The sequence below is a fragment of the Phyllostomus discolor genome, chromosome X (genome assembly GCF_004126475.2).
Source record: "Phyllostomus discolor isolate MPI-MPIP mPhyDis1 chromosome X, mPhyDis1.pri.v3, whole genome shotgun sequence".
In the NCBI taxonomy this organism is placed as follows: Eukaryota; Metazoa; Chordata; class Mammalia; order Chiroptera; family Phyllostomidae; genus Phyllostomus; species Phyllostomus discolor.
Window position 1 is genome coordinate 53,476,788 of NC_050198.1, and position 21,103 is coordinate 53,497,890.

At 38.8% G+C, this 21,103-nt stretch overlaps 1 protein-coding gene across 1 annotated transcript in view; it reads left to right on the top strand.

Annotated features, from left to right (window-relative positions):
- GUCY2F (guanylate cyclase 2F, retinal) overlaps positions 1 to 21,103 on the top strand; it is a 133,226-nt gene that overhangs the window by 45,202 nt on the left and 66,921 nt on the right. Inside the window, 3 exon segments of the mRNA XM_028523405.2 lie at positions 4,183 to 4,279; positions 10,922 to 11,053; positions 18,518 to 18,607. Coding sequence (XP_028379206.2) covers positions 4,183 to 4,279; positions 10,922 to 11,053; positions 18,518 to 18,607 — 319 coding nt within the window.

A 21,103-nucleotide genomic window follows, 5' to 3' on the forward strand; every position in this document is an offset into this window, starting at 1 on the left:
ACCAGAGATGTTGAAATTAAGAACAATCTAACAGTAGCCAGAGGGGAGTGGCGAGGGAACAGTGGGGAGAAGGGTTTTCAGAAACTACTATAAGGGACACATGGACAAAACCAAGGGAGAGGGTGGAAGCAAGGGAGGGAGGTGGGTTTGGCTGGGGTTTTGGGGGAGGGGTGCGGAGAAAATGCAGACAGCTGTAACTGAACAGCAATAAAGTAATTTATTTAAAAAACATAAAATGTCAAAAAAAGAAGAAAGACTTTCTAAAGTGCATTGAACACCTGTATAAATTTGGACCAGACATTAAACCTCTATTGGCCAGAATTTTCTCATTTTAAAATAAAGGCATTGGTTTAGATGATCTTTAAGAGCCCTTCCAGCTATAATATTCTGATGACTGTGAAATCCTGGATTGGAACACTAACAGGGTTAGCTCTTAGTGTTTAATATGTTGGCATTGCTGTGAAAAACAACAACAATGACAAAATTATCTATTCTCACTGGAATTAGAAACTTGATAAAGCCACACAGAGTAGTAGATAGCTTATGAATTGGTAAAACACACTTGATAGATGTTGATGGCAGATGGCACCAGAATGTTACTGGTGATGTTAGACCTTGGTCCTTGAGTTTGGCTAAAACACAATTCAGAGCCAAGAACTCTGGCATAAGAAATTTATTTAGAAAGTCACAGAGATAGAAGAAGTGAGCCAATTGGGCTGCATGGTCTCAGAAAACAAGTTACAGAGGCAAAGGAAGTGTCCTTGGAGCTTGGAAAAAAGAAAGGCAAAGAAAATGAGCCTGTGGGAAGGAAAGGAGGAAAGGCAGGGGTGTGCTTCAGAGAGAGTGCACATTGGGTCCTTTGTCTTAAGCAGTTTTACATGTTTTCCAAAGGCGGAGATTTTAGAGGAGGTCTCAGGGGAAGATCTCAATAGAATATTCATCAGCTTTCCAGGTGTGTCCTTTCAGGTTTGTGGTTTCTACTGATTGGTCAGTACCAAGGCATGAGGTTATTGGTCATTGCAGTTGGTCCTGTGTCAGCCATGGTGTTACTTCATCTGTTTTGCTGCTTTATGGTGCCTGGGAAATTCAACTGAGGCCTAGATGTTATCTCTGGTTTGACCAAAACACTGTCTCAGTGGTCAATAGACCCGAGGCTTTTTTCCTAAGATTATTTGATATGGGCCAGAACCTCATTATCTGGAGAGCTTAATGCTTAAGAGAGGGGTCATGCAAGGGCTTGTATGGGAGTTATATTTGGATATTCTCTAGCCCCCTTATTCCTCCTCTAATAGAGTCTAACATGACTAATGACATACCAGGGGAGGAAAGATCAGGGGAGGTGCCAAACCAAATGACCAGTGATATGAAAGGACAGGGAGTCTAAACTGCTATGGGAGGAAATGTCACCCTCGGGCAAGGTCCCATCCTATAATACTTGTTTACCTAATTTTGCTTATTGCCTAGCTTCCTACTGTATCAATGAAGACATGACTTCAAAGGAAGTTTTTTTTTTATGTCCGTGACTGCAACATATTCCTACTCACAACAGAAATTTAGTGTCTTTAATTTAGCTGCTGCCAAAGAATAAAGTATTTAATTAACATTATTAGCTACTTAGCGAAAATAAATTCCATTCAATCAAAAAGCTTCCCCCTTTAGGGAGATTTGAGGAGTAATAGACTCTGGCTTCCCAATGCCAAAACATCCCATGGTAAGGTGGCAAATCGAGTCACTCAGCTGTTGGTGTTAGCTGTTATGCCCCCCTCAAAAGACTGGTCTCATGAGTCGTTCCCATGGAATGGACTGGTTCTTTGGGCTTAGAATGAGCCCAATCTACAATTCTTGGTAAGGGAAGGAAAAATAAAAAAACATGGAGTTGGGGGATTTGTTTTGGAGCTTGTGACTGAAGGGCAAAGAAAATTGGAGAGGAAACTGATTATAGATGGACATGATTAGTTAGAGATGAAAATGACTGGAGATGAAAATGAGTTTGAGGCAGTTGGTACTTGAATTGGTCACCAAAAACTCAGAGATGGGACAAAAAAGTGCATCATTTTTCAGAGTCACTTGGTTCTTGGTTCTTCAGCTAACAAAGCACAAAAGCCATCCTCTCTTTGATGGTGACTTCCCTCTCTGCCCACATGGCTCTCTTTAATCAGAGGAGCTGAGTGGCTGATGAGTTTCTGTAATAGATGGTGATTATGTGCAGGATAGTGATTCTCTGTTCCTTCATTTTCTGTGTTTTGATTGTTTAAGTCTTTTTCAGAAAGAAAGGTGTCCAAAGAACCCAACCACCCCAAAACAAAGGATTCTTTGAATTCCTCCTTTTTCCTCATCTGAAACAGATTGCCTCTCCTTTCCATAGGGCTCCCTTGTGCTTCATAATACTAATGATCATAATGATAAAATGAGCCCTTATACTTTCATAGTGCTTCTTGCTTTTCAAAGTACTTTCACATGCATTATTTAATTTGATTTTCAAAATAAATATATAAAAGCAGATAATGCAAGGACAATTATCTCACTAAATAGATGAGGACACTGGGGCAGGAAGAGGTTAAATTTTTTATCCAAGGTCATATGGCTAATTAATGACAGAATCTGAATAGGTCTTTGGATTGGGAGTCCAGTTCCTTTTCTGCTTGTATGTATTCTGTAGCATGATTATTTTGACAGGTGTGTTTGCTTTAAGACAATTCACTACACACATGAAACAGATAAGTTAGGGAGTGATGATTTATTTTGCCAAAAGATTCATGGGGTCTACCCAAAAATTCACTATAGGGCTCTTTTAATGTTCTCTGCAGTGTGGCAGCTCCCACAGTGATAACAGTCATATTTGTTGGCAGACCATTAGAAACATATTGTGTATTTACAAACCAGTGGAATCAATGAGAAAAACTGACTGGGTTGCTGGTATTTAAAACTGCAGTGACATTGGCCCTGGCTGGTGTGGCTCAGTGGGTTGACTGCTGGCCTGTGAACCAAAGGGTCTCTGGTTCAATTCCCTGTCAGGGCACATGACTGGGTTGTGGGCCAAGTCCCTGGTGTGGGGCACGCGAGAGGCAACTGCACATTGATGTTCCTCTCCTTCTCTTTCTCCCTCCCTCCCCCTTTCTCAAAAACAAAACAAAACAAACTTCAGTGACATTGTATATTTCTTAAAGCAACTTGATAAAACACTTTGATTCAGTGGTTGTTTTCCCCACTCTGAAACTCAGCTTTAGTATATTCCATAGGGTGACCATTAAGGGTTATGGAAAAAGTAAGTCAAACTGTAGCTGTCAGACCCACAAGACAGAACAAAACAACCATGTGAACTGATCCAAGATTCTCTCCAAGTCCTCAAATTGACCTACTTGGCTATGTGGTTAGAGATCATAAACTCATATGTATCTAGTAGCAGATTTGTAAGAAATAATTACATTTACTGCAAATTAATGGGCACTTGGAGAGAATCAGGTTTAAACTGGGTCTATGTAATTCTGAGACAAGAGACCAATTCAGTAAAAGAAAAAACAAAACCCAGTCTTCCCAGTTGTTTGGAATCATGTAGACAAAACAACCAACTGATTGAATTTTTTCACTTTTCAAACTGCTGCTTTGGCAATGTATATATGCAACTTTGCAAGACAAGTGGTCTCGTGGGCAGAAATCTGGGCCCACAGCCAGGGACCAAGGATTTCAGTTCCAGCTCTGCCTCAGGCCAGGGGATCTCACACAATTTGCTTGATGTTGTTTTTATCTTTAATGTGGTCTTATGTCTGTATAATGGAGATTAATGATTCTTAGCCCTGGTATTATTAGAATATACACTATAGCATGTGAGAAAAGGTGTTGAGTTCTTTAAAAGTATTTAGAGGTGATGTTTTGGAATATGCCCTTGTGATGGGAACACCACTTTTTTGGTCTCAGATGCCATCCCTATGCAACACCTTCATCCCTTCCTTTGATGTTTCTTCAATAGCATTTTCATTTTTCTCTTTTGGTCTTTGTAATTCTGCAAGTTGTGAGGACCAGAGTTCCTGCCTCTCTTTGCTGTAGGTACTACAGTAAAGATCCAGGTGTGGTTATTCCCTCAATTATCTTGTGTATTCTTAAACTTCTATCATAGGACAAATGTACCTTGGGTTTGAAAAACATGAAGCCCTCTATGACCCTCTGATATTATGCCTGTTTTAGCCATCATATAAATAAAATCCAGCTGACTAAAGGGCTGAACAGAATTCTACTGACTTTGGAGGATGTGACATTTATCAAGCCTCATTTTGGCAGTAAAGTAAGGAGCTTCCCTTTTTCTTGCTGAACTGTCCAATATGGCATCCACAAGCCACTAGTGACTACTGAGCACTTGACATGTGGCTAGTCTGAATTGAGGTGTACTGTAAGACTAAAATACACACTGGATTTCGAAGACTACAAAAACGTAAAATATCTCATTAAATTTTAAAAATATATTAATTACATCTTAAAATGATAGTACTTTGGATCTATTGGGTTAAAGTATATTGTTAAAAGTAATCTCACCTTTTTTTTCTCATGTTTTTGTAATATACCTACTAGAAAACTTAAAATTACATAGGTGGCTCATGTTATATTTCTATTGGACAGTGTCATCTTAGGACAGTTATGTATAAGTGATGTAGTACACTTTGAGCTACAGGGTAGTTTTGAGTTCATATATCCCTTTTTTGTACATTTGGACTCAACATTTGATTGCTAGTTCCACAAGGTCAATGGTACATCTGTTGTTGTTTTTTTAATGTTAGCCCAAAGACTTGACATGGTGCTGATAGTATAGTAAGTGTTTGTAAAAGTTTTGTGATTGAATCAACTGCTGAAAGAGAGTTGAGCCTCCCCAGGGGTTCTGTTCTGATTGTGACTGTGTTGTAATTGGCTATCTTTATTGAGTGCCTGCTACTATGTACTGGTCCTGTGCTAGAGATGGCATAAAGTCCCTGTCTTAAAGGAGGTTATAGTGAAGTCAGAGAAGCAAATCATGCTACACAAAAAAGTTGATAGAAACCCTATTAAACAAAAGACAGTATAAATATGGTAGAAGTTCAGAGGAAACAGGTAAGTGGAGAAAGGCTTTTCAGAGACCCAGCGCTGAAGCTATGTCTTAAAGAAGGAAGGATAAGATTTTTCTAGATCATGGGTCTGAAACTTGTAATCACTTTTGTTCATCCCTTATGGTTACAAAAATCAGTAGCCAGATTTTTGAAATTATGAGGTTACACATAAGAACCTGGATTTCTGAGTGATTTTTATAAGGTTGGATGATCTATCAACCTTGGGTATCATTGTGACAATTGGAACTTGGTAGTAGGAACTCTTTTTGGAAAATCCATGCTTTCTGCAGTTTGACAGTTCCCAACACTCTCTATTGCTCTATGCTCAGCCTATTTCATCAATTTATAGTACCCATCTGGCCTCTATAGGCATCCTAAGCAGAGAAAACAGTATAAACAAAGCTTGGAAAAGATAATGTGTGGAGAATAGTTTGTCAAATATAGGGGGCAATGGAAGAGTGTGCCTTTCTGTGCCCTGTATATAGCCAAAATAAAGACCTTAGTCTTTGCAAATTCTAGTATTGTGTTGTCAAGAGGTAGGGAGAAGATGCAAACATGTCATATTACTCCTATATGCTATTTACTTTTGCTACACCCATGTACAAGATCTTAGAATTAATTATCTATGTGACCAAACTGATCATTTGCCTAAATATGACACTGTAATGTGTACTTTAATTAGTTGGCTGGGTGAGAATGGATTTGCAGGGTAATAGTCTAAGCAGTTGGAATCAAATAAAATGTTCAGCTGTTTGATTTAATTTTAATTACAACACTAACTCTTACTTGTTTAAATAATCAGATCCTGCTGAAAGGTTGATATCATGTTCCTGGAAATGTATTGTTGAATGCTAAAATTATTACTCTGACTTAAAGCTGTATTCTGCCCTCATGTAATAAAAATGTATTGATGACAGCCTTTATTTGTGAAGCCACCTGAGGTGGTGGAATTCGTCTGGATTTGCCACACTGAATATGCCTTGTATGAAATTTCCCACCACAATTAGAAAGGGTAGATACTGAAGTGCAAGCTCTAAAGCAATCTCAATATATAATGTGATACTAAAAAAAAAAAACAAGTATTCAATGCTGTGATAATATTTTTATCCAGAAATGGATGATTAGTAATAGAAGCAGATGGCTGTGAGTTATTTTGTATAAATAGCAATATAGAGTATAGTTTTTATCAAAAGCAATAAACCTATTTTTGTAATATATCTATTTTAAGTATATTTTATTGATTATGTTATTAGAATTGTCCCATTTTCTCTACTTTGTCCCCCTCTGTTGGGATCTGCCCTGCCTGGTCTCAGGAAGCTGTAACCCCCGACAGCTCAGGCTGAGTAAGAGACCTCTGAACCAGGAGACACTAAGGAGACAAAACTTATTTCCCTGGCATGAACACTGCCTGTTCTGTGCCAGCTCCCATTGTATGATCGGCAGTCAATGATGGGTAACAATTCTCTAAAAAGAGGATGAATCTAAGACAGACCCAATCATGTGGGAAAGCCCTCAGGGAAGAGACTCAGGGGGCTGTGGAAATGAAGGGGTGATGGACATTGACCCCTGCCCCCTTGGCTTTGACAAAGCCTGAGTCCTTGTTCTAGCTGTGAGAAATCCAAGTCTCCCAGCTGCCTTTGTCTCCTCTGCCCGACTCAGGCCTGCAGAAATAACAGGGGTGGTGCAGTCCAGACCAGAGTTGGGGGACCCTTGGGGTAATCAGACCTGGGACATAGAGTATGCAAGATTCTGTGAGACCTGCTTGCTGGAGGATGCTCTTGAATTAGAATATGAAGGCACGGGTAGGAAACGAAACTAGCCTTTTAGGTCCTGTAGTCTTTTTAAGTGATAAAACCCCAAAATCTCAGCCCAGAATCCCAGCGTGAGTTCTTCCAGCCCCTTTGAAAGCTACCTATTCATTTGATCTTCCCTGCCAGACTGTAATCCACAAACTGTATCTGTGTTCTTAATAAAAGCCTGCTCGGGTGGGAAAACGGGGTGCTCTCCACTAGAGTGGCCATGCCACTCCTATTCCTCCACAGGACTCGCTAGTCCATGTGTATGTTTTCTCGTATCATGAGCAGCTGCAGCATTTGTGGTCACTGCTGGCCAGTGGCTGCCTCACCCCTCCACCTGGTACCCCCATTTCCTCCAGCAATCCCCCCATTAATTCATGTCCATGGGTCGTACATATGAGTTCTTTGGCTTTTCCACTTTCCATACTATTCTTAATATCCTCTGTCTATTCTGTACCCACCAACTATGCTTCTTATTCCCTGTACCTTTTCCCCCATTCTCCTCCCCCTCCCCACTGACAACTCTCTGTGTGATCTTCATCTCTATGACTCTGCTTCTGTTCTAGTTGCTTGCCCAGTTTGCCTTTCTTTATTTAGATTCTATTGTTGATAGTTGTGAGTTGGTTGTCATTTTACTGTTCATAGTTTTGATCTTTTCCTTAGATAAGTCCCTTCAACATTTCATACAACAAGGGCTTGGTGATGATGAAATCTTTTAGCTTTACCTTGTCTGGGAAGCACTTTATCTGTACTTCCATTCTAAATGATAGCTTTGCTGGATAGAGTAATCTAGGTTGTAGGACCTTGTTTTTCATCACTTTGAATACTTCTTGCCAGTCCCTCCTAGGCTGCAAAATTTCTTTTGAGAAATCAATTGACAGTCTTATGGGAACTCCTTTGTAGGTAATGCTCTGCTTTTCTCTTGCTGCCTTTAAGATTTTCTCTTTATCTTTAACCTTTGGAATTTTAGTTATGATGTGTCTTGGTGTGGTCCTCTTTGGGTTCAACTTGTTTGGGACTCTCTGTGCTTCCTGGACTTACATGTCTGTCCTTCACCAAATTAAGGAAGTTTTCTGTCATTATTTTTTCAAACAAGTTTCCAATTTCTTGCTTTTCCTCTTATTCTGGCATCCCTATGATTTGGATGTTTGTATGTTTGGAAATGTCCCATAGGCTCCTTAGACTATCCTCAGTTTTTTTTTAATTATTTTTTCTTCTTGCCGTTCTGCTTGAATGCTTTTTTTCTTCCTTATGTTCCAAAGCATTGATTTGAATCTTGATTTCTCCTCTACTGTTTGGGTCCCTGTAGACTTTTATTTATTTCACTTAAGGTAACCTTAATTTCTCCCTGAGTCTTTTTTATCCTATTTCCATACTCAGTGAGTTCTTTGAGCACCTTTATAAGCAGTGTTTTGAACTCTGATTCTGATAGGTTTGCTATCTCCATTTCATTTAGTTCTTTTTCTGGTGTTTTGTTCTGTTCTATAATTTGGGCCTTATTTCTTTGTCTCCTCAATCTGGCAGTCTCCCTGTGTTTTTGTATATTAAGTGGAGGTGCTTTGGTTCCCCTGTCAGTGTACCTGTTACATTGTAAGGGGAAGAGTCTTAGGTATTCACTAGGGAAGTACAACCCAGTTGGTCACTTTGTGGCACTGTGTGTGGGGTTTGGGGGAGGGGTAAGAGAGGGAATAATGCTGCTTGCTTGGCTCTTGCCCATTTCCAATCACTTCCCCACTTCCTGCAAGTGTCTGGCATCCTTCCAGTTGCTGCCCTGGTGCTGATTCCAAGAGTGGCTGGATTCTATGACCCTGTGGGATCTTTAAATGGACTCTTCTGAGAGAGTGGCAAGTCTACCTATGCCTCCATCTTGGCTGGAAGCCAATAAATCTATTTTTTAAAGCCTTACTTCTTTGGTGGTATCCATGTCAGAATGACAGTTCATAACTGTTGACTAAATGTTTTGGCTCTACAGTACCCAAATAATAAACATTGCTCAATTTTGGACTGAATTAGCCTTTTCTTTCTACAGGCCTTGCAATAGTCCAGTAATGTCTATAAAACCTCCACCTATACCTTCTCACTTTCCTACTGAGGTACAAAATATATTTGGGTTCCATACAGTTCTCACTAGATCACTATAAATAGCAGAATAGTACTTTCTTCAGATGAACAAAGTGCCTGGGATTTTAAAATGCTGTTCATTATGACAGACCTTTTCTTTCATTATGACAGACCATGTGCTTATATTTTGACATAATGGGAGAAAAAAAGCAATCACCATTCTTCACCATATGAGTGAGAAAAATTAATAGTGACAGATCAATACCCTTATAAAGAATGCCCTTTTTATTTTTAGTTTTACTATTTTGGCCCAGATTGAAAAGGATGGCATTGTCCTAGGAGAACATAACTCTTGGCCTCCAGATTTTTTGGCACTTACCTTGTATCACACATCCTGAAGGGAAAAGAAAGGGGGCTGTGCAGTCACAAACTTGTAGCTGGCTGTGTCTAATCAGTCAAGAAGCAAAGCCAAGAATTCCATGCAAATTGAATGTCTGAAAGTATAAACTCTTTGTGAATATAGAATTAATTCAGTCCAGAAAAATTAGCAGGTTTGAAGAAGTCAGGTCAGGAAAGGAAGTTTTTAGAGGAAAGTGAAGCTGAAGATCAAATGTTTATGAATTTTGGCAGATTCTCTTGCTTTCTCCTTTGCCCTTAATAGAGAGGCCTATATCTGAATGTACACATCTAAGTACTCCTACTGAAGTAAGAAAATAAATAATGAAAAGGAAGAATTAATAACGAAGGGATTCCTCTCTGCCCTTGCTCTGATGTAAGAGTGAAGAGTCAAGTTTTATATCTTGTCTGAATCTTGAGCTGTTGGGATTTCAACACATAAGGGGAATAGGTATAGTTTACTATTGCCTTGGTTTTGTTATATGTTATCTTGGTAAAATTAATATAGGTCTAAAGCAAGTAGTGATCTTCAGTTTATCAAAGACCATTAAGGGCAGAATGTGTAAAAGTACTTAAAATTAAATTTGTTTGGCAAGTAAGACTGAAGCAAAGCATGATGTGATAGAAAGAACACAAGGACAGCAAATGTAACATCTACATTCTTCTTCCAGTACCTACATCCCTCTCTAGGTGTCTGTTTCCTCATTATAAAAGGAGGGTGTTAGAGTTGCAGGTGGGAGCTGGCCTAGATAGTATCAAATGTAACTACTAACTCTGACTTGCTATAACTCTAAAAGAGACATATTTGGAGACATGGAGAAAAATATGAGGAACCTGTTGATTTATTATTTCTTCATGTGAAATAAGTCTTCAGGTTCAGTTGAAGATAAAATTAATTAATTTTAAAGGTTTACATAGATTGCAGATAACTCTTCCTTTTGTCATTCAACTGTGCACTTCCTAGCCCTCTGCTGCCAAACTTAAGTGTACATGTTAACAAATCAAGCAAGAGGGAATTTGACCTTTTAAAGCGCTAGACTCATAAATCATAGGGAGATGACTTACTAACTCTCTATCATTTTAGTGCTTCATGGGATACCTTCTGCCATTGATCTTACCTGCACAAAGAAGGATGCCATTGAAGATTGTATTAAAAAAAAGCCAGCCCTGAAAGACAGAAGGGTGGGATTCTGTCCTAGTTCTGCAATTGATTTCTTTCAAAATGCTAGTTATTTATCTTTTTCTCATTTTTGTCTATAAATGAGGGTCTCAGGTTAGATTATGCCTAGTGTTCTTTTTTTGCCCTTCCAAATCTATGATTCTAATCCTCTCCAGGACATGGAAATACCTGCAAGTATTTACCTTTCTTTTGTGGTATAAAGAGGTAAACCATGGTACCAATCCTGGCCTAAAAAAAGTACTGGGAATAGGGAAAATGAATCAACCTCATGTTTACAGAATTTAATTCATATAGTTACTTTTTTTGGAATACAAAAGAAAGAAAACAGGTAAACACAGTATCTATACCATAGCTCAGTATTCTGTCCTAAATCATGAGAATTTTGTTTATAATTTTTTTTCCTAATATACTCACAGGGAGGAAGTCATGCCATTGTAAGCTTCCAGATTACATCAGGGGTCCAAAGTGGGAGGTCCCTAAAGCTCTCATTTTCTTCAGGGTGTCTAACTCCAGCTACCTATGGAAACTCCAACATGACAATTTAGGAGGTAGGATAATCTGCTTTCTAATCTGTTGCCTCCTTGCGTTTTAAAATGAATCAGTGATTTAGGATTTAGTCTGTGGGCTAAAAATATTGAGACTTTTGGTAAGTCTTCTCAGGTTTTTTTCTGTTATTCCCTTATAGACTTGTTTGGTTGACATTTTTGACAATGATTATCCTCAGCAACTAATCTACTTTCTTATAACTTAATTGAGTTTTCAACTCCATTATTTACTATGCATGTAGAAAAAGCTGTGAGACCCAAACACTTAATCATATCACTCCTTCCAAAAGATATAGATGTAATAATAGAAGAAATGACTTTTTAAGTCAACTTTGTGACAGGATGTCTAGATAAATGTTTGGGTAGAGTAGAGTTTAGGTGAATCCTTCTTTTCAAATGCTAGTTGTTCTTTTTATACTTGTTATCTTATAATATCATTGAAATAGTATTTTTTGAAATTATTAATTCATTTAGTTTTTAACCTGCACTGACTCTGATAGTAACAGGTTGCCTTCTGCTGTGTAAAATAGAAATCTTTTTATTTCACTCAAGTTTCTGTCTTTCAAACTTTAAGAGGCCACCTCTGACCCCTTGTTCTAAGATACTGGAATTTGGCAACCAGAACAAATCTTGTATCAGTTGGAGAGATGAATTGTTTCTTCTCAGGAGGAAAGAGTTAAGCAGGGGATACAAAGGAAACTAGACTGCCTTTCTGTCCCTTTTAAGTGAGGCCATCCCAGTATGGTTTCCTTGTTTTGTTTGAAGATACTCCCAAAAGCATCAAACACTGTCAAATTCCATAGTAACTACAAAGAAAGTCCAAAACAAGGCAGAATGGGTTATTTAATTATCTACCACACTGGGTTTTCCAAGTGAATGTTGTCATCCAGTAGATAAATAATTGACAGGGGCTTAAAGCACCAAAATTGGCATGGTATACATTTGCTCAGCGTAGCTCAGTGATTTGACTTAAATTTGTGGCAGAAAACCTCTGGATCTCATCTTGAACTTAATTTGCTTTAAGTGTAAACTTGAGATGTTGGGAAATTGATGGTTCTACTGTGTCAAAGACTAAAGATAAGATAGTCACATAGCTTTTGGATGTCAAATGGTATGGGCTGATGGTTTTATACATATATTGACATCTCTAATATTCTGAAGTAAATCTCAATTACTTAAGGCAATCTCTTTGTTTTTAATCTATAAAAATAGGGGTTGAACTGAATTCTTAATCTTGGTTGCTTACTAGAATCTCCATAGGAAACTTTAAAAAATACCTATGCCCTGGCTTCACCCCTAGTAACTTTGATTTATTTGGTAGGGGGTGGGCCTAGGCATTGGCAGTATTTAAAAGTTCCTTTATATGTGCAGCTAGGGTTGAGAATTGCTGGATTAAGACACATCTAAAAGCCTTCTATGGCTGGGATATGTCATGATTCTCTGATTCTATGGAATAATCTATGTGTTGAATTGTGGTATGTTTTATTTCGTGGAGTGGGAAGATTATAGTGTAGAATTAGAAAAAAAAATAAACATTTGCATGTAACTGTCCTTTAAGAATCTGTCAGATAAAACTTCATTTGGGACAGAGGCAGAGAATTCAGTTAGTTCTCATAATGACTGCTGGCCAGTCAGATAATGAATATTTCTGAACTGTGTAGGCCAAAGGGGGCCTTTATCTGTATAAAAGGAGTATGTTAGTAAGAATAATACCACACAATGAAGTCAACATGAGGGTGATGGTGGGGTGAAAAAAAAAAAGACAGCTAGAACTAGAAAACTGCCTGGCTGTGGCTGAAGAGGACTCTGGGAGGGAGCCTAAGCTAAGTGAATCAACATATCAAACAATGAGGCCTAATTTGCCTTTTAAAATAGTTCTCTTTTAGGGGTATTTTGAAAAAGGTTTTCCCTGGCTGGTGTGGCTCAGTGGTTGAATGTTGGCCTGCGGATCAAAGGGTTGCCAGTTTGATTCCCAGTCTGGGGCACATACCTGGGTTGCTGGCCAGGTCCCTAGTAGGTGGTGCTTGAGAGGCAACCACACGTGTTTCTCTCCCTTTCTTTCTCCTTCCCTTCCCCTCTCTAAATAAATAAATAAATAAAATCTTTAAAAAAGGTTCAATATCTAGTTTTTGTTTAAAATTAATCACATTTTCATGAGAATTGCTATTGGAAGATCTGGAAGTTCCAGGAAATGTGCCCAGAGTAATAGGAAATGACAGGATTTTCTAAAGATGTGCCATAACATTGTACTATGCTAACATAAATTCACACTTTGATTGTACACACAGATGCATACCCTTTAGAACTACATATAAAACCAGCCCTTATTTCATAGATATTCTTGGAGGTGTTAAAAGAAAGTAAGATGAGCAGGCCTCTGGGAAAAAGAATTGTCAACGGCAGATGTAGTAGGGCATGTCAATGTCTGCTCTAGTAATCACAATCTAGGTGAGAAGGGTGAGATGGGCAGTAGTACAACTCTGGTACACAGAGGGAGAACCCACTGAAATTATCATCCCTCTCCATTCTCTCACCTCACCTACCTCTCAAGCCATCTCTTTGTTCTGCTCTGTTTCATTTCTCTCCCTGCATGCCCTCCACATTCATCTTAATTTCCCAGATCCTTTTTTCTCTCTTTCCACCTTTTTCTATATTCCTTATAGCTTTCTTTCCACCCCTCTCCTATCCACCAAACATCTCTGATCATCAAAGATGAAAAAGACCTAATAAATCATCTAAGTGGTCTAGCCACATCAGTGAGGAAACTGAAGCTTACTGATACACAATGGCCTTAGTGTAAAACTAATGGAGTTTAAATTACTTCTAAAAATTTTAGTGGATAGAGTTCCGGCCAAGATGGGGGTATAGGTAAAGACTCTTTGCTTCCTTGCACAACTGAAAGGAGGATAACAACAAATCTGAAATCAATAAACAACCAAAAGTGCCAGAAAATCAAATTGCATGGAACTCTGACAGCAAAGGAATAATAAAAAAAATCAACCAGAACAACCAGACCTGTAAGGTGGTGAACCACATGGGCTGACTCAGAAAAACTGCAGAGATGCTGCAGACCTTGGGGGCGGTGCTGGCTGCCCCTTCAGTGGGCTGCGAGGGAGGGGCTGACTTAAAGAGACTCAGAGGTGGCTGTGGGCTACAGTGGTTGTGGTAGCAGCAGAAGCTCCCAGTCTCCCACGAGAGTCCCTTGAAAAGTGTGCTAGAGACCAGCAGGCAAGCTGCATTGTTCCCTGTCTGGGCCCTCCCTCAGAGGCAGCACCACAGCACTGCAAAGACGGTTGCCCTGCCTGGGTGAATACCTAAGGCCCCACCCCCTTACAACTTATCAGTATGCCACAACAAAGAAATGTGGCCCAAATGAAAGAACAGAGTAAAGCCTCAGAAAGAGAGCTAAGCAAGGAGGAGGTTGTCAATCTATCTGATGGAGAATTTAAAGTCCTGGTAATCAAAATGCTCACAGATCTGACTGAGCTTGGTCAAAAAATGAAAAAAAAAAAACAAAAAACAAAAAACAAAACAACAAAGGGAGGATACCCAAAGTGAAATAAAGCAAAACATTCAGGGAACCAACAGGGATAGAAGGAAACCAGAACTCAAAACAATGATTTGGAACAAAAGGAAAAAAATAAACATCCATCAAAATGAAGAAACAAGAATTCAAAAAAGTGAAGAGACTCTTGCAAACCTCTGGGACAACCTGAAACGTTCCAGTATCCAAATTATAGGAGTGCCAGAAGGAGAGGAACAACAGCAAGAAATTGAAAACTTATTTGAACAAATAACAAAGGAAATCTTCCCCAATCTGGCAAAGGAACTAGACTTCCAGGAAGTCCAGGAAGCCCAGAGAGTCCCAAAGAAGTTGGAGCCAAAGAGGAACACACCAAGGCACATCATCAAGTTACCCAAGAATAAATATAAAGAAAGAATCCTAAAAGAAGCAAGAGGAAAGGAGAGAGTTACCTACAAAGGAGTTCCCATTAGACTGGCAGTTGATTTCTCGAAAGAAATCTTGCAGGCAAGAAGGGGGTGGAAAGAAGTATTTGAAGCCATGAAAGGCAAGAACCTATATCCAAGATTACTCTATCCAGCAAAGCTATCATTTAGAATGGAAGGTCAGATAAAGTGCTTGCCAGATAAGGTCAAGTTCAAGGAGTTCATCATCACCCAGACATTATTATGTGAAATGCTAAAGGGACTTATCTAAGAAAAAGAAGATAAAAAACATGAGCAGTAAAATGACAACAAACACACAACTATCAACAAATGAACCTAAAAGAAAAGAAAAAACAATAAAAACAAAAACTAAGCAAACAACCAGGACAGGAACAGAATCAGAGAAACTGATATCACAGGGAGGGATTTCAGTGAGGAGGGGGAAGAGAGGAATGGGGGGAAAGGTACAGGGAAGAAGAAGCATGGTTAGTAGGCATAAGGTAGATGGGGAAAGATAAAAAATGATATGGGAAACAGAGGATTCAAAGAACTTATATGTACAACCCATGGACATGAACTAGTAGGGGGAATGCTGGAGGGTTGGGGGGGCAGGGCAGAGGGGAAATAGGGAGGGGAAAATTGGGAAAACTAATAGCATAATCAATAAAAAATATTTTAAAAAACTTTAGTGGATAGAGTTTGATGTTTCTTTTAATTAAAAAGTGAATGATGAGTGAAGTATTTTATCATTCTTTCTCTTAAAAAAAACAAATAGTGCATGTGTGGTAAAGATAAAACCTACCCTTTTTCTTCTTTTTCTTCATTGTTCATGAGGTAGGACACACACAGACTCAATAAAATTTTTCTTATAAAATTTGTGAGAGTTATCAAAATCTTAAACACACACATACACACATTCCCCAAATCAAAGAAAGCCCATGAACAAAGCAACAAAGTGAGCCCTGGCTGGTGTGGCTCAGTGGATTGAGTGCTGGCCTACGAAAGAAAGGGTCACCAGCTGGATTCCCAGGCAGGGCACATGCCTGAGTTGTGGGCCAGATCCCCAGTGGGGGACTCATGAAAGGCAACCACACATTGATGTTAAAAAAAAAGAAACAAAGTGAGAAATGGAAGACCTTGGTTCTATTACTGCCTAGCTTTCTGACCTTGGGAAAATCTTTTAATCTCTTTGGGATTCAGTTTCTTTATCATGATATGAAAGGATTAGCCTAGGGGTACCTAAGACCCTTTCTAGCTCTCAAATTTAATGAATTTGCAGGAGAAAAACAGCTCTGCTTAACTGCCTGTAAAGGTCAATAAGCCATAGTGAAGGCTAACCCATGTCAGAAATAAGGCTGACTCCACAAAAAAGGTATCAGGTACTAGGTATAGGCAGAGTCAGGGCTACCAGTATGCCGTTCAGGTTGTGCCCTATATGAGGACACTACATCTCAGATGGTACTATTCACATGGTAGACATACACTAACTTATACGAGAGGGATGAAGGTATGGACAAAGAGATTCTGGCCTTCCAACATAGTTCTGAAATGAGGTATCAGGGGTACCTTCTCATACCTACATTTATACCAGCACACCAGACCATGCACATACATAGTCACTGGTAAATATATGTGCACCTGGCTATGTGCTATCTTGACTGTGCCTCATGAGTTTCTTGAGGTTATTCTTTTTTCCTGCCTAATATTCTTGGAGACACAATTTCAGCTTCTCAACCACACCTCTACAGCTTGACTCCAAACCTGACAAAAAGGCTTCATCTGGCAGGCAGGGCTTGATGGTATGCAGAGTATTCATACTGCTAATGGAATGTGTTCCCTGGTGTGTGGAAGATATATGAGTAAATAAGAGTGTGGTATATGCATGTATGTTTATAGATGCAGTTGCTACCCAACATCACAGGGCTGCCACAGGCTATAACATAACTTTTTACTTGAGGGAATCATCCTTTTCTAATTAGCACAAAAGTACCATAGTGGCTAGGAGTGACCATGGGCTAAGTAATATAGTTTTAAAGGTGCTGGAAAGGCCTTATTACCCACTTGCATATCCCACACATTGGCCGAGTTTGTGAATTCCCAGTTAGAGTTTATTCTTTCAGCTTAAGCTTTCATCCCTCTAAAGCCTTAGAAGGCTAAAACTTCAAGCTCATGCCAGGCCCTCATAACTTCTATGATTAAGTAATTGTGAAGTGGAGCCTCACAATTGGCCTTTCTAACCAGTTCCCAAATGACCATGATGTAGCTGGACCAGGGCCACACTTGAAGAATTCCTGGGCACAAGACTGGGAAGGCTGCCTTTGGTGCTTTGATTGTTATGCTGCTGCCATGTACTGATCCTGGGCTACCTTTCTGAACCCTAGGCATTGAACCTGGCTGGCACAGTTTTGTTCATCTGCTAAAGGCCTCTAAGAGCCATTCCATGGTTTAAAGGGTTTTGAGCTCCTTGACTAGAAGATGCCCTTTAACACAAAGTGTGGGCAAGTAACTCAGATGCCTGAAGCCCATTGTTAGCCTTTGTCTCTTACAGGTCTCCAGATGCAGTATCACAGCTGGATATATTCCTTATAAGGGAATGTTTACACTCTCTCTTCTCAGAATTTGCACAGAGCTCTCTGCTTTCTTATCTCTACTTAATCATTAATTGGTACAGCCTGAAATGGAATCTCCTGGCTATAGGTAATAGATGTGAAAGCACTTTGAAGAATAGACAGCACTGTGCAAAAATGTAAGACATTATTAATTATTATTATTATTATTATTATTATTGGGGAAATGAATCTATATTTGTACTGCTTTTTTAAAATTTGGGTTGGACAGAAACTAAATAGGGTTTGGTGACTGATGAATCCTTGAAGCTATGTATGTAGAAGAAAATTATCTATCAGGTCCCAGTGTTAAAGTGAAGACAATAAAATAATTGTTATTTTTGACTTAACAGCAACCTTAGAAATTTCTCTTTTGTACTTAACAAGTCAGAAATATACTTCTGAAAGAGTCTAGGTTACTCATATTATTATGGTAATATATCCAAATAAAAATGTTTAATCTATAGTTAAGCCAATCAGTTTATGATCAAAGCACAAGAAGCCCCTAAAATGGCGTATGTCACAAGAGAAAAATGTATCATAGTAAATGCAGGAAACATTTGCTTCACTACATGTCTCAAGGCAGCAAGAATTGCAACCACCAACCATCACCATTAATCACAGGGAACTTGGAGCTACATCAATCTACTTGGAGCTACATCAATTCCTTTTTGGGGGTCTACCTACCTTTGATTGCTTTTCTGTCTCTAGTTAATTGCAATTTTTAACTTCTTTGTATGACTCCATTTTTAGCTCAGAATACAGAATGCCCAAGGGGTGGAGGGTGGGAGGGGAGGAACAAAGCCTGTTTGGGTTGATGGCCTAACTATAAACCCTTCATGTGGAAGACAAATTTTCTCTGTAGCTCTAAATCAACTAGGTCTCATCACCATTCTCTGCTTTTTCTTTTTAGGGTGATTGGGTATGGCTGAAAAAGTTCCCCTCTGGAGATTTTGGACATGGTAACTCCATCAAATCAAGTGCAAGTGATATGTTTGAAATGGTATGAGAAACCCTCTTTTATACATGTTCCCACTGAAACCAATCCTTTCTCCAAAGTAAATAACAAGCAGTTAGGAAGACCCCTTAATACCTGCAGAGTTGCAACTGGCTTGATATGACCGTATGATACAATGGTAAAAGTATGGGCTCTGCAGTGAAAGAGACATGAAGCATTCCATTCGCATCTCTACCACTTAAGAACTGTTATATACTCCGGCAAGTCACCTAAACTCCTTGAGGCCTACTTTCCTTATTTGTAAAAGAAATATATTAATGTCTGCTTCTCAGGATTGGGATGAGGATTAAAACAGAATGCATATAAAGCATGTTGCACATTTCATTTTTTAATCTTTTTTATTATTGTTCAAGTACAGTTGTCTCCATTTTCCCACCACCACTTTACCCCCACCCCACCCACCCTCACCTCCCACCTTCAATCCTATCCCACTTTGGCTTTGTCCATGTGTCCTTTATACATGTTCTTTGGTGGCCCTGTCCCTTCTTTCCCCCATTATTTACCTGCCCCCTCCCTTCTGGCTGCTGTCAGTTTGTTCTTTATTTCAATGTCTCTGATTATAATGAGCTTGCTTGTTTGTTTTGTTGGTTATGTTCCACTTATAGGTGAGACTTGTCGTATAGCTTCTTTGTAAAATAGTAGCTATTATAATTGCTACTAAATACATATCCCATAATCATTCAAAATCTCTATTTGCAAAACCTAGAAAAATCATCTGGTAATTTCTATTTATATAAGAAGAATGGTGATTTCCCCTGTTCCACCAATTATGTTAAAAGAATCCTTGTATGGTTTATTTAAGAAATCAGCTTGCACACAAGGCAGGTATGATGATGATTCCTCCCAAATAATTTAAAATCTTGACTCCTCCTTGGACTTTGAGTACATAAAAGATATTTGAAATGTTTTAAGGTTTCATGTGAGATATAGAACTAACAAATTATTGAGAGGGCACATTCAACTATTGAACTTTTGATAGTAACTAGCTAGGGAGATATTATGATGGAGGTGAAGTACCTGCCTACCTGGTAAATGTTTTGGATGACCATCTGGCTAATGCAGGTCCTCCAAGAATTCTCTGCTTCCTGTGGTTGTCTAGAATATGAGCAGGACATGACTGCATGCAGGTATCTACCTGTTTCCTGTATAGAATTTTCTCTATTGGTCATAGCTGATTATATATGACTGTAAAGATCTAGGGAAAATTTAGGCTTAAAATTATTTCATGCTAGGGCTACTAGGGTAAACCTAGGTGCTGTAACAAAATGACCCCCAAATATTTAATGTCTTAAACACAGCAGAAATTTAATTTTCATCCCAAAATGGTATAAGGTAGGTTTTATTATTGGCTGGTGACTCTCTGTAATATGGTGATTCATGGCCCCAGGATATGACCATCTTATGATTCTGCTATCTCCTAAGGCCTTGTCATCATCTGCATTCATCTATAAGAAGTGGGAAAATAACATGGAAGGAAGGTATATATTCACTTCTTAAAAGCATTAGAATAGACATAGCACTTATCACTTCCTCTCATATTCCATTGCTAAGAATTCAGTCATATGACTACACTTAGCTCCAAGGTAGGCTGGAAAATGTGGACTACTTGTTTTCCCAATAAGAGAAGGAAACAGATTTGTATTGAACTGCTAGCAATCTCTGACATAACCACTTGTATTGTGTCTTCCAATGGAGTTTCAGAGTCCAGTAGTTTTTGCTGCTTTGTCCATAAGAGCTGCTACTTTGAAACCTTAGAAGAAGTTGCCCAATTTGCTATGTGTGGGCTGAATTTTCATGAATACTTTAGCTGGTTTAGGCTGGGATATGATTTTATTTTGTTTGTTTCTGCATCTCTAGCATGAAGTCCAGTGTCTTGGATATTACAGGCATATATTAAGTACTTCTTACATTAGTGAAAAAATTAATAGTTGTGAAGGAAAAATATAGTCAAAATTCTAGATATTTCCTCTGAAACAAATTTTGTAGGCAACCTATTCTACCTTTTAATGTATTAACCTTTTTCTTAGTCCTCCTGGGTCACTGAGCTCCACCTCAAAGAGTACCCAAAGAATAAGGAAGAAGGCCATAGCTCCAGCATTAACTTACAATATGCTAAGAGATATCCATCTCTGAAATTTCCATCTTTGACCATTGCATTCTTTTTCTATCACTGTCTATGATGTGGTGACTTTTTAAATAGTTTTCTTCTTAATTTCTTTCTTTATTTTTTATTTTAATTGTTGTTCAAGTACAGTTTTCTGTCTTTTACTCCCTTCCCAGCCCACCCCCCTAGCCCTTCCCACATTTCCACTCCCCACTAGCTTTTGTCCATGTGTCTTTTATACTTGTTCTTGTAAACCCTTCCCCTTTTCCCCTGAAATTCCCTCCTCTCTCCCCTCTGGTCACTGTCAACCTGTTCTCTATTTTAGTGTGTTTGATTATATTTTGCTTGTTTGTTTGTTTTGTTGTTTAGGTTCCTGT